The sequence below is a fragment of the Onychostruthus taczanowskii genome, unplaced genomic scaffold, assembly GCF_017590055.1.
Source record: "Onychostruthus taczanowskii isolate IOZ18803 unplaced genomic scaffold, ASM1759005v1 scaffold83, whole genome shotgun sequence".
NCBI classification, from domain to species: domain Eukaryota; kingdom Metazoa; phylum Chordata; class Aves; order Passeriformes; family Passeridae; genus Onychostruthus; species Onychostruthus taczanowskii.
The window spans coordinates 202,650-216,244 of NW_024506221.1; the positions used below are offsets into that span (position 1 = coordinate 202,650).

The following is a 13,595-nucleotide window of genomic DNA, read 5'->3' on the forward strand; positions in this document are numbered from 1 at the left end:
ACCTGAATGTCTCAGCTTGTCCATTCTCTTGGAGGATCATATTTTAATACGGGCATTTATCAAAGATGCTCAGATGCAAACTCTGTCTGGTGCAAGTGTGTTGTACTGTGACTACTGCACTGCCCTCTCCTCAAGGAAAGGCTACAGTGTGTATTTACTGATGGAGCTGGAGGGTGAACAGTTACTTTGGCACTCTATGCATCTTCCCAGCTTCCTAATGGAAGATTTCACACTCTTAGGGGGTGTTGTTTCCTATAAGGATGTCCTTGGATATATGTAAAAATGAAATTTTCCTGTTTTACAAATGTGCCTAGATTGTTAGCTGTTAATGCCTAATCCCAGGCCTCCTGAAAAATTTTGCCCCATCTTTTCATATTAGTTATGCAAAGGCTGTTTTTCTGAAGAGTTCAAAACACTGGTGCCTCCTGTGCTTTCACTTCCTTCCACCCCTGCCTCATTAACAAAACCACCTATACACAGTAGCTCCATATCCACTCCCTCCACCTCTGAAATCCCAAAGCAAACCACATACTTGTGTACATGGACTTGAGTGTGCTTAAGCATTCCTAAATCAGAGCTTCTTGGTTTGGAAGATTCCCTATGGTTTGTGGCTCTTGGGACTTTTGGGTCAGCAGACTTGCTTTGAAGTATGAGCTTTCCTAACGGCAGCCAGCAATGGATCCAAATACTAACTGTAACCACTGCAGTGTTTGTGCCTCCTGGAACAGTAATGCCGTAGGGCTCTTCCATACTGCTCCGGCAGATGCCATAACCTAAGACACACATGACTAACAGTAAATGCTAAGCTAAGTAAAGTAAATGCCATTTACTTGCTGGCTTCTAAAACTTTTGTCAACTATTAAGGTCTCTCAAAGTAGGAATTTATTTCACAAGAACTGACTTTCTGCACCTTTGTTTTGTCTCCAGAGGCTTACTACTTGCACTTGGACAGACTGAGAAGTATTGTCATTTCTTTATGTCACACGGGTATTTTCTCTCTTGGAAAGTGTTTTCTTACTGTTCTGCTCTTAAGTTAATGATGCTGTGATTCCATTAGGGTTGGAGAGACAGAAATAAGAGTGAAAATAAGTGTATCTCTAAAGGGAAGGTGTGCCTTGCTTCTGTTCTTTAGGACAGGACCCCTGTGGGAAATGCAGTTACTGGGGCCTTTGGTATCAGGAGAAAATCTATTTTTGAAAAGTATCAGAACAAATCACTTGGTACAAGTAGTACTGTTACTTGGTGGGGGAACACCACCACAATCCCTCCCCTCTCCAAATTTCTTCCTTTTGACTTCCATTCTTGAACAAGAGGATTTCCCATACCTTAATAGTCAAAATTTCTGTATAAATGGAAAAAATAAGAGAAGGTATTGAATAAAAACAACCAAGGAGTTTTAGGTGTTGAAATGAAATATCTGAAATATGATCTTGGTTGGTGAACTGAATAGGTTTTGGTAGATTTAAAAGAATTCTGTGCCCTTAAAGTGGAGAAGTATTATATTAGCTGTTAGGAAGTTTCCTTGTGAAGCCACATGGTCACACCTCCACCAGTCCATCTATGAAACACAAGTCACTGTACTTCCAAATTAGGTAGGCATGTGTTTATGTAAATTAATACTGCTCTGTTGAAAGAGCAAATGCTCAAAAGCCATGCTAGAAATGTGGAGTAGCAAATAATTCTTCAGTTGCAGAGACCCTTCCATTCATGTCTGTGGCTTCTTGCAAGAAGCCACAAAGTAGCTGTGAGGTTCTCTTCATTGCTTGTGTGTATTTTTAGAAATGAAGTACTAGACCATAGATTAAGAAGAAATTTGTGTTCAGGATGTGTGTGGCATAGAGGACATATTTTCATTATGGAGTAAACTAGTAGGGAAAAAACCCTGAAGATTATTTAATCCCTTTAACAAGAAGTCTTGTGAAATCTCTTTGCACTTCTAAAAGGAATGAAAGAAGCAAACACATAAAGCAGCAGGATGGGGGAGTGGAGAGCAGTAGAGCATAGCTAAAAGACAACTGCTGAAGGATCAGAATGCTCAGAACAGTGTGGAGGGAAGCTGGCATGGTCAGAATGCTGACAGGAGTGGGTCACTACCAGAGCAGCTTGGGATGCTCCTGCTGCCTTCATAGGCTCACAAATTTGTTCTCAGCAATATGTGAAATGCTGTAGGAGGCATGTCAGTATTACCAGATGAGATTTCCTAAAGTTCCTGTGGCTTCTACAGATCACAAATTTTACTTATATACAAGCTCCTTTCCAGAAAAGAGGCTTGGGTGGGGAGACAGGGATTTGCTTCCGGTTTCCATCTCTAAGGCTGTCGTTTGACTTCAAAGAGCAGCAAAGGAACCTGAGGTATGCCATAAAGGAGGAGGTTCTGTAAATAGCATGAAGCCACTGCACTGTTAGTCAACAGGGTCAAAATAGTAGCAAGAGTTAATGCAGCATGGGGCTAGGACATCTCCATATTGTGCATTTAATGCTACATAAGGGCTAATACTGTATAAAGGAAAATTGGGAACACTTCCAGTATTAAACTTGATTTACCATTGATGAATCATCGGCAAAAGCTCCTCCTCTCCTTGGCTGCTGTATTTTCCTGCATGGACCTGACAGCCTGCCTGTTGCAGGCAGACCTGTTGCTGTTGTCTTTCTACGAGCAAGTCACAGAAGTGGGAAGAAGCTTGGCAGGGTAGCACAACTCTGACCCTGTTAAAAGCATCGTCAGTTTGAAGCTACCTGCTTAAAAATAACATGGCATTTGCTATTGGCAGCAGCTGGTTAATAAGCAATTACTTTCAACTTAACAAAAAACCCCCATAAACCCAAACCCAACTGTAACCAGAGTGACAGCTGCTATTTCTGAAATTAAACACAGCAGTAATCAGTCAGCCTAACACTTATCTGTGGTATCATTTCTCACCCTTCTCACACCTAGTTTAAGAACACTGTAAATATGTTTGCTAGTAGAAGGTGCAAGAAGGCCTTTGGCCATTTCCTGTACAGATAGAGGAGCTGATGGTGTGAACAATCACCTAGAATTTGTGAAGTCTATAGCCAACTGCTTATGCTCTGCAGCTGATAGAACAGCTCCAGATCTTCCCTGTGATGTGAGATTACTCTCAAACTACAGAGATCAAGCTTTCACATAGATGTCAAGCCCAAATTTCTTGTCTGATGTTTTGTCAAGCAGAAAGAATTTGAATACATGCTGCATAAGGGCAAAGACTGCTTTATTGATCATTCAGTGCACTGAGCTGGCATCCTTCCAAGTTGGCATTTGCATGCCTTACCCCATTTTATTCTTGTGTTCATAAGTAAACCTGTTTTCTCACATATCTGCAAAAGGGTTGCATAACACTTTTTTTTTCCTACTATGGCTATACACCCTTTGCCAACTTCCAAAAATGTTTATATGGAAAAAAACTTCATTGAAGTAAGGTATTTTAACTGTCTTCAGGAAAATCTAGTGGGAATAGGGAAAGAGCAAAGTACAGCCAGTATTAAATCATCAGCCAACTCTTCAGGCTACCAGCATATGCTGCTTGGACCTTCCTCTGTTCCACTACGCACTTTGAAGTGTTCTGGTCTACTGTTGGTAAATCCAGAAGTAGCATCACTCTAGGTCCATTAAAACACCTTTTGTTAAAAGAACTTAGTGTAACAGGTAATTTTTGAAGTGGCTAAACTGTATTTTCCTATAAAACGTATTTTCCTATGAACCTAGTGGTGAGTTTGAGGCCCACAGAAACATGCAGTGCCCACCAATTTGAAGGGGAAAATTTATTTTTCAGTTTAGTCTTAAGTGTAGCTTCTTTAGAGTCTGATTCTACCCTGACCTTGCTATTAAAGAAAACTGTTTATGGATAGGGTTGATGTTTTTGATGCTCCATTTATAGCTGAAAATGTCAGCATGCTAAAATTATGATGTAAGTTACTAAGAGAAACATTACCCAAAATGTTTAACTTCGGAAAGTATCACCTCTGCATATACAGTGTCTTCTCTGTGCCTGTATTTACATGGTAAATGTACTGCTTCTCCAAGTTATCCATGGCTTTTGAAGTCAGCAGTGGAGGGTTTTACCAGGAGTTTGGTGTACTGCCTTGGTGCCTGATGCCTGTGTTGGTTTCTACATTTCTCAAGACTGTCAACTAAGGTTTTGTCCTTGCCCTGAAGTTTCTAGGTGTCTCTGAGAAGATATACTTGAAATGTTAAATATAACATCCAAATGTATTGTTTTCTCAGTGAGTGCAGTAACTATGGTGCTTTCTTTGGTGATAGGATTAAGTTTCAGAATAAATTCAATTATTTTTACAGAATGTATTTGGAGAAACTAGAGAGCTAGACAGATGTAGACAGCCAGGTCCTAGACAGGCCAGAGAAAAAAACAAAGGCAGGGTCTTAGATTAGATTAGATGGGAAAGTAATAAATACTGCAAAATGGAGATAATGCATCAAAAACATAGATATACACAACAAAAGCAGACCTGAGGGGACGGAAAATATATGGGAACTTCAAATATCCACTAGAGTGGTAGCATGGTTAATATGCAGCTGAAAAGGGTGAGGAACACAGCTCAGTGAAATATACCAATGACAACTGAGAACTGCTATCATTACCTCAAGTTAGTTCTGATACTTAGCCACAGCTACAGTGCTGTGCTGAAAGTTGATAATACTAAAGGTGACTGGAATTGAGAATGAAGTTAAAAAACTTGTTAGCTCTATGTATAGTAAATGTAAACTGTTTTGTATATAAGGCTTACCACCTGTAGTTCATGCAGGAGTAAAATACTGGCTTGACTTCCTCTGGATTCTTTTTAAGCCTTAAGTGGCTTTAGTATTACCAGGACCTTTATCCTGAAAATACTTATTTGTCATATTCGTACAAATGGAACAATACGATGGTGTTATGTATAAATTAAAGTCCAAAACTATCAAACTCTGCCCTGGCAGCCTTAAGAGTATAACTATAGCACTTAGAACAGCTGTGAATATTATTTCAATAAAATTTCAATCAACTCTTTTGAAAAGACCCAACACAACTTTACTGCATCTGTGCTTCTGCATTTTGTAACTAATTTTTCTTTTTCTTTCAAGCTTTATCTTCAGGCAAGAATGAAAGGAGACTGGGCAAGACTTGTACGTCCTACTATACAGTTTGGTCTTATTTCTGCATCTATCTACGTGGGTCTCTCACGTGTTTCTGACTACAAGCATCACTGGAGTGATGTTTTAACAGGACTTATCCAGGGTGCGGTGGTAGCTGTGCTCATTGTAAGTAATTCCTGAGGGGGCAGGTGTGTGTGAATGCTGCTTTTATGAACAGCACCTTAGAATTGCAGGCTGTGTTCACAGGAAAGCAAACCTGTTTCTAATGCTTCAGAAATTGCTGAAACAGGTAAACAACTCCTTGAACTGATTGTAGCAACAGTACTTTGGGGAGTGAGGCAGACTCTGGCCCAATGAGATAAGTAGTAGTTTTAGCCATTGGACAAGATGAAATTGTCCCTGCTCAAGAGCTTTTCACATAACTAAGGATTGAAATGGTAACTTCAAACCATGCAGGACTCTCTATATAAATCAATCACTTTTTGCTTCTAGCCAAATATGAAATCTCAAGTACAATAGCAGAGAACATAATATAAAGTATGTTTTATAAAGTATGTAAAGTAAAGGGGCGGGGGGGGGAAGGACCTTGAAGAATAAGGGGAGCACCAAAGTGTCTGCCTTTGCCACCTTACAAAGTGTGTTTTTTCAGTCTGACAGGAAACTAAAACCCTCCACCATTTCTTGTATGCATTCCTAGTACTAAAAATGTGTTCACAACAAGGAACCTGTGAAGCTTAGCTGTACTGATGAGTATAAAGCTGTCTCAGGAAACAGACACTTGCCTAAACTTGTCACAGCAGGCCCAGTGGACTTAGTGACAACAACTGGTACTGGGTGCCACAAGAGTGCCATGGCTAATACATCCATAGATTAGGACTTCTGGATCAATGGGAACGAACTGAGGTCTTACTGAAGGATTCAGTTACCAAGAACTGAGGTTCAGCTGAGAAGAACCACCTCCACAATAAATGTTTTGTCCAGCTTTCCTCAGGTCAGAAGGGTTTAAGACAAAGCTGCCTGCTAGTTGCAATCAATAATCAAATGTTGGAGCAGCTCTGGGAAATCGTCCAGGCTCCACTAGCTGTTACTAAATGGCATAATCTTACCCCTTTTTCTAAGAAACAGAGTACAGAGAGTAAGAAACATCAGAGATCAAAGAGGTGAGGACACTTTTATTAGGAAAACAAGTTTAGTCAAGGATGTTGGATGATTCAGAAGGTGCTTGGTAATACAAGAAAGAGTAGAAAGTAGCATTACAGTGAGTAGAGTTGAAAGGTCAGGAAATTATTTTTAAAAATATACACTAGCACCAACCACCACCCTCGTTCCTCTCCAAAACCAGCAAGCTGAGGTTAGAGCATAGCAGCACAGCAACTGCAAACAGATCACTAAATTGAACTGAGGGAATCTGGCATTAATTGGAAGCTGAAACTCCCCTGGACTGTGGCTAAAGCAGTGTGCTGGGTCATCAGCCAGCTGCCAGTGTGGTGGGAGTTTGTTTCTTCTGCCATGGACATTCAAGTGTTCCACAGTTCTCAGGCTTGCAGTGGGAGGGGAAGACACAATACAGGAAGGGGAGGGATCATGTGAGGCTCTCATTTATTGCATTCCATGCAGCACTGTGCCCAGCACATCTGCTGTGGGTCTTGGTGAAATGAGCAGTGGAAGACAGCAAGCTGCAGAATTGGATCAACCACCTGTCTTGTAGTGAGGGAGATGTCTCCTAGCTGTGAAGAAGTGAGGTGGTGTGTTTAAAAGACTGCAGGAAAGGACTACATAGGTAGAACTGGCCTTAAAGCTGCTGGGTCGAGCCTAAAGCACCACCTCTCCTGTTCTGTTCCACCTAAATTACAGAAAAAAATTTTAACTAACTTGCATTGTGGGCCCTCTAAAAGCATATTTTGCTCCTTTATTTAGAGCTGTTCAAACTATGGCTGTTGTAATGAAGCAATGCCTGGTAAGGCAGCCAGTTAGCACAAGCCTTGAATTTGGCTTAAACCATCAGTGGTGAAATGGTCAATGGCAAGGTGAAAAAGCTATTGAAAGAATGTCTGAATTTTGTACAAGACTTCCCTGCCATCTTCTAATGTTTTAAATTGATTGAGCTTTTTACTAGTTTTGACATACAATTTGCCTGCTGCAGAGCCCTTGTTTCAAAGACTTGTGAGTGCAGGAATAATTTTAACACTGATCAACACCTAACACTAATTTGTTCACTTAGGTTGTGTATGTGTCAGACTTCTTCAAAGTGAGAGGATGTACATTTCAACCAAAAGAAGATTCCCATACAACCCTACATGAGACTCCAACAAATGGAAATCACTTTGGCAGCAATCATCAACCATGAAGAATGACCCATATCACCTACATTGCTCTGAAAGAAAACAATTTCACAAGTCTAACTCTGTAATATAAGTAATTGCCTTTAAGGGACTGCTGCTGCTCTTGGATGCTCACTTTACCTGTATATAGTAATATCTACCACAGTTATTGTACATCAAAACTTCAAATTTCTGTTGGTTCAAGCTCTTGCTTAAAAGAAAGCTATAACAACTGTAAATTTTTATTAAAAACGGTAACAAGTTATATTACATACAGTGCTGTTTGTACATGCCTTGTTGAATCAACTGTGGTTTAAGTAAACACCATTAAAAGGAATTACTTGATATGGAAGCCACATGTGATACTGATGAATTTGTTCCATCACGTCAGTATAGGTTCTGGAAGACATCTGCTGTTACAGGTAAAGGCTTGCAGCAAACACAATATCTCTCTTGATTTTTGTAATCCCTATTAAGAAGGAAAAAAATATTCATATCTAGGAGTCTTAACTGACACAACCACTATTTAAAGTACAGTTACAAGCATGTTACAGGTTATTAAATGGAAGTCATTGTACATCCATTTTTAGCAACCCTTTAAGTCAAACTCTGTAATACAGATGTTCTCTGGAAAGGTAACAGCAATGGTGCTGTTTACTATGATGTCAACACGAGAAGTTCACATTACAAAACTATTCACATTCAGTCCTCACTACCTGTGTAGCCCCCACCCCCTTCACTTTTTCTTCCAGAATTGCTTCATGTACTGTAAAAGTGAAGTACATACCCTCTGCAAACTTATTTTCCAGTTCTGTGTTCCCAATGGCTTTTGCAGCCTGGCACATCTGCCGAAGCAGTTCTTCTAGACGCCTCATGCAGCGAATTATGCTACCTGTATGAAAGAGCAAGGCACAGTGCCACATCATGTAACTATTACTCAAAGTAATAGTTCCTTCTACAACCCTGTTCAATTTATCTAGAAGCCAAATGTCTTAAACTTAGTTTCTGTTTGCACAGTAAATTTCTCTGTGAGGCATTTCCTTGAAGTGGTTTCCAAATGCTTGTCCTTTCTACTCTCTTTACAGTCTCTAACTAATATCTAATCGCACTACTTTCTGGGCTATTGAGTAATTCCTAGTAGATTTTTTTCTTTCAAGACCTTGCTGAGACTTCCTCAAAAACCATAGAGCATTAGGACATTCACAATTGTAGCTGCTTCAACAACTACCACAGGTTTATTTTTGGGTTTATTTTTTATAAGCCTTAGTTCTTTGTTGGCAAAGGCAGTAAAACAGTAAGTGATCTGTCTCACTAATCCTGAGCTACTCAAGAGTCCATAGACCACTCTACCACACCACTATACCATTGCATGGTTACAACAATGCACACAAGCATCTTGCCACAGCTTCTCCACTGCAACCCAACACCCACTTGTGATTTATTATGCATTTATCTCCTCTTTGAACTTTGCTCACAGCTCAGCCCAAGTCACTGCTACAAATTTCACAAAACAACCCTAAATGCTTCTGCTCTTCTGGCTATAAGCAAGCAGTATCCTGTTTGGTCATCTCCTCCAGCAGCATCTCCGACAGTCAAAATTACTGTAGGCAAAATAACTGTTAATGGGTAAATATGGGATGAAGGGCTTGAGAGCAGCCCTGCTGAGAGGGACTAGGGGGTGCTGCTGGATGACAGGCTCTATATGACCTATCAATGTCACCTGCAGCCCAGAAAGCCAATTATATCCAAAGCAGTGTGGCCAGCAGGGCAAGAGAGGCAGTTGGCCCCTCTGCTCTCATGAGACCCCACCTGCAGTGCTGCATCCAGCTCTGGGGTCCCCAGCACAGGAAGGACATCAGCCTGTTGGAGCGAGTCCAGAGGAGGGCCACCAAGATGATCAGAGATGGAACAGGTCTCCTTTGAGGACAGGCTGAGAGAGTTGGGGTTGTTCAGCCTAGAGAAGAGAAGGCTCCAGGGAGACCTTATTGTGACCTTTCAATACATGGAAACATTCAAGGTCAGGTTGGATGGGGCTCTGAACAACCAAATTTAGGGGAAGATGTCTCTGCTCACTGGAGGGGGTTTGGTCTCTACAACTTTCTATTACTCCTCTTAAGGCATAATACCTGGGAAAAAAAACCCCAGTGTGAAAAGAATATTGTTCAAAGCTCTTGGGAAAGTGAGACATGATAAAGTAATGCTTCTCTTCTGGTAAGTATTCATAGGGCCTCACCAGGCCATGTCAGTTTCTACAGTGAGAAAAGTCAGTGTAAGAGCAACAGTTTGTAAAACCTGTTGCAATGACACGAGATGGAAAACCCACCCACAGCCTACTGAGCACAGAGCACACACCAACACAAGTGACCTGAGGGCAGCTGCCCCAGCACGGCTGTGCTGCACTGTGGCAGGCTCTGGCTCAGCTGTCAAAAGATCCTGCTCATCTCCATTTACAAGGCCAAGCCCCAACAGCCATTCCAGGGAGTACTGGTTTACAGGCTGGGCTTGTTGCAGACATAGTTTTTTGTGCAAGAAAAAGAAAACTGCAATTTTAAAAGGAATTATTGTTTATACTTCCACAAAGCAGGATTTGATCTGTGGTTAACAGGATATTTAATTCAGTTCAGCATTCTTTCCTAATGGCTTTGAAAAGCTCCTCTTATTTTTCTTTCTTCCCAACACATATTTCAGCCTAAAGACAAGGTATTTTCATTAGCAAATCAATGCTACTCCACTTTGTGGCAAACACACTTGTTCTTGAAACACTCAGGCTTATTTTGTATTCTGGTTTTCTTTGAAATCACTACAGTTACTTGGATAACCAAGGAAAACTAATCTGGGATTTAGGAAAACCACAGACCTTTTAAGGCACACATAACCAACAATGGATACCTGAAGTGCTTGCATTCCTTTTGGATAAAGCACAGAAAACCAGCCTACTGAAAGTTAAGGGAGGAATCATGCATTGACTCCTGCAACAAGAGATGACCTCAAAAGAGGCCACTAAGATCTAATTTTGAGGAAGCTGGCACTGTTGAGTAGAACAAAGCTGACTGTCTTAGTATAAGTATGGTAAATGGAAAATGCTAGTACCCAGTGTATTCTGAACATTAAAGTGTCAATGTAAACATAAGCCAGCTGCTTTAATGTTCCGCATACTCAGGGTGCCTCCATAGCAAATGGAAGGCTCACATCCTCCTGGAAATAGGAGGAACCTGTTGACTGCAGAAGCAAAGACTGCCAGGATTTGTGTTGCTCAAAAGCAATGTTCTTTAGAAAGTTCCTGGGTCTATGCATTGGATTACATGCACGAATTGTGTGCATGAATCCCCTTGTTGTAAGGGAACCTGCAAACCTTTGCGAAGAAGAAAATAGCATTTGAGCAAGGAAACAGTGACAGTAACAACTCAAAAAGGAAAACTTGTAAGAGTGGTGGATCCATCCTACTCTTCACAACTTCCAACAGGCTGATTTTTTATTCTGGTTTGACCTTTAGTGTTGACCATTCTTGTCTGACAACCCTTTGGATGGTTTGTTTTTGCAAAATACCAGGCCTGTAAATCATCATACTTTTACAAGTGAAAACAAAGTATTCTTCCTCAAGGGGCAGTTTCTAGTACTTCAGTTTTAGGAACCAAATTAATCATCCTGACACGCTGTATCTAGACTTTGCAACTATCTCCATTGCACTGATGTGCAAAACTATTCAAAAGAGACTTGGTTATCACTTCTCACTTCTGTCATCATTAAGTCAGCAGGAAGAACTGGTTATACCAAATAAATAAAAAACTTAACTATAATGAGGACAAATGCAAGACCTGTACTTCCTGATGACAAGCATTTGGAACATGTTTTTTTCCCTTTATTAACTAGAAAAAGTAAGCATTACTTTTTGTTGTAATGCTTAGAATTTTGCGTGTTTATAATGAGTTGTATAGAAAGCTTTTAGAATACAGTGATAGCCCTTTAAAAAGGGATTCTAGATTCTAAATCATCAATAGTGTGTAAGTATACATTTAAAAATATAGTAAACCATTTTTTCCCCACTTGATTTTGGCCATACAGATGCTTGAATACATCTGAATTTATGATAAGGTTATTCAGCATTACCATTCCTTGTTGTAGAATCACCAAGTCATACCTTCTAAAGAACAACTGTTTAGCCTACCTTCAAAAACATCTGTCATTTTGCAGATGTGAGCAAAGTTAGCTCCATTTGCCCATGTATACACAACATCCATTAGGTTGGGTCTGAAAGAATTCAAGTAATTTTCTTCATCAGTTTCCAGCTTTGCTTCTGCTGACACCTTGGCGATTCTTTTTGCACACTCCTGTAAAATAAAATATTTTGTATTTATAATATACTTAACCAGAGCAAGAATTGAACTGACAAAAAGACATGCATATTATTAGGTCCTGCATTACAGAATGAGGTTTTCTTTTTAGCGTGAAATTACTCATAATCAGAAAGTAAACCACTGTTGACATGAAGTCTGCCTACACTAAGAATCTACAGTGTAGCAGACAAGCTTATAAAACTTTTAGAGGCATGTCCTAAATTAGCATAAAGATTTCTTGCAAACCATATAATGTATTATTAATTACACACTGCAAAATCACACGCAGTGCCAGCTGAATTCACTGATAATTCAAAATTAGGTCTTTACTGTACACTTATGATACATTACTCATGAGCTTTGCTCATGTCAACATTAACCCTGAGCTCAGAAGATTTCTAATTACCTGCATTTGCCGAAGTGGTCCTGCCAACTGTTCAGTCAATTTTGGCATTTCACTGGACTGAAAAAGAAGATATTAAACAATCTCAAGTGCTGCCATACATTTGCTCTATACCAAATTAAATGCAACACGAGAAGTTCAATGTGTGATACTGCCACTCTACATTATTCCAATAAATTCTCAAACATGTTGCCAAGCACTGAGTTTGTTCCTCAAACTAGATCAGAAAACAAAATCTTTCTGTGAAGTATACCAACATTATGAAAAGCAGCACCTGCTTTCTGGATACTTCCAAAATTCCCTCTATTTAGTTGTATCATAGTTTTGAACTGACGAACAAACTGCCATTAACTACTTTGACAGTTACAAGCTTTAAGAATACGAAATGTTTTTAATAACTTAAGCATCAGTGGCAATATATGAAAACATGGCTTTTCCAAAAACAGGAACATCTTTATGCCCTAGCTGGTTAGACTCAAGTACTATTGTTGAGTGAATCCCAATATTCTAATTAACAATAGCTTACCTTGGTTTCCCTTCTACTAACAAATGGAATGCATTAGCATCTGCTGCTAGTGGTTTTTTTCCATATTTAGAATCAAGCTGGCTGTTACATCTTGCTACCTACTTGCAAAAATATTTCATATGGTTCATATGGAAGTTTATTTTTACTAATTTTACTAACTTTTGGGGTGATACATTGTATACAGGCTTGCAGGTGGGAAAACAGTAACATCTGGTATTAAATGCCAGATTAAATGCTTTTAAAAACATTATCTGATTTTAACAGCCTTTTTGGTATCAATTCCATGTGGTACTGCCATTTCAGTCAATGGTCAAGGGTACTGTTCATGTAACATAACAGACACGTCTGAGGATTAAATATATGCTCATCCCATAGTGCAGGGTGTTATTGTTAAGCACCTTCTTGAGAAAATCATTTTCTATTATATGGAGGGGTGTGTGTGTATTAATAGCAGCACATATGCTGAGAATCTTTCATTGCAAGAGGAAGACTGCAACTTAACACAACCTGTCTCTCATGAGGAAAGAGACTTGAGCATTGAAGCTGAAATGTTTTTACTAAGTTCAATGGGAGTTCATGTCAAACATCTTAGGAAGTGATCAAAAATGTGCAATGGCTCATACTGTTATGACAAATTTCTGCAACTGAATTTAAAACAGTATTGTTAGAATACAGGAATGTCTAGAATTCTTGAATTGAAGAAGTAACTCACATTCTCTTGAAACACGAAACAGCTGAGTAGTGCAGTTGCCTGCTCTGCAGACAAATCATTGAAGAGACCATTGAACATCATTTCCGTCAGGAGTAGTTCATCAGCACTAAAATAAAGAGAATGAAGCTTAGGGGAAAGACTTACTGATACGTAATTTTTAAATGAAGAACTATTAATCTGTTTTCTGAA

At 39.6% G+C, this 13,595-nt stretch overlaps 2 protein-coding genes across 3 annotated transcripts in view; one reads left to right on the forward strand and one right to left on the reverse strand.

The window, feature by feature from the left end:
• PLPP1 (phospholipid phosphatase 1) overlaps positions 1-7,783 on the forward strand; it is a 63,300-nt gene extending 55,517 nt beyond the window's left edge. For both annotated transcript variants that reach the window (XM_041424563.1, XM_041424564.1), the window contains exons 5-6: positions 5,099-5,275; positions 7,332-7,783. In XM_041424563.1, coding sequence (XP_041280497.1) covers positions 5,099-5,275; positions 7,332-7,457 — 303 coding nt within the window. In that variant the 3' untranslated portion in view covers positions 7,458-7,783. The remainder of the gene's footprint in view (positions 1-5,098; positions 5,276-7,331) is intronic.
• The window catches only part of MTREX (Mtr4 exosome RNA helicase), a 40,041-nt gene continuing 34,116 nt past the window's right edge, over positions 7,671-13,595 (reverse strand). The window contains exons 23-27 of the mRNA XM_041424562.1: positions 13,407-13,512; positions 12,172-12,228; positions 11,597-11,759; positions 8,219-8,323; positions 7,671-7,900 (exon numbers count right to left, since the gene is read on the reverse strand). Of these exons, the coding sequence (XP_041280496.1) occupies positions 7,848-7,900; positions 8,219-8,323; positions 11,597-11,759; positions 12,172-12,228; positions 13,407-13,512 (484 nt within the window). The 3' untranslated portion in view covers positions 7,671-7,847. The remainder of the gene's footprint in view (positions 7,901-8,218; positions 8,324-11,596; positions 11,760-12,171; positions 12,229-13,406; positions 13,513-13,595) is intronic.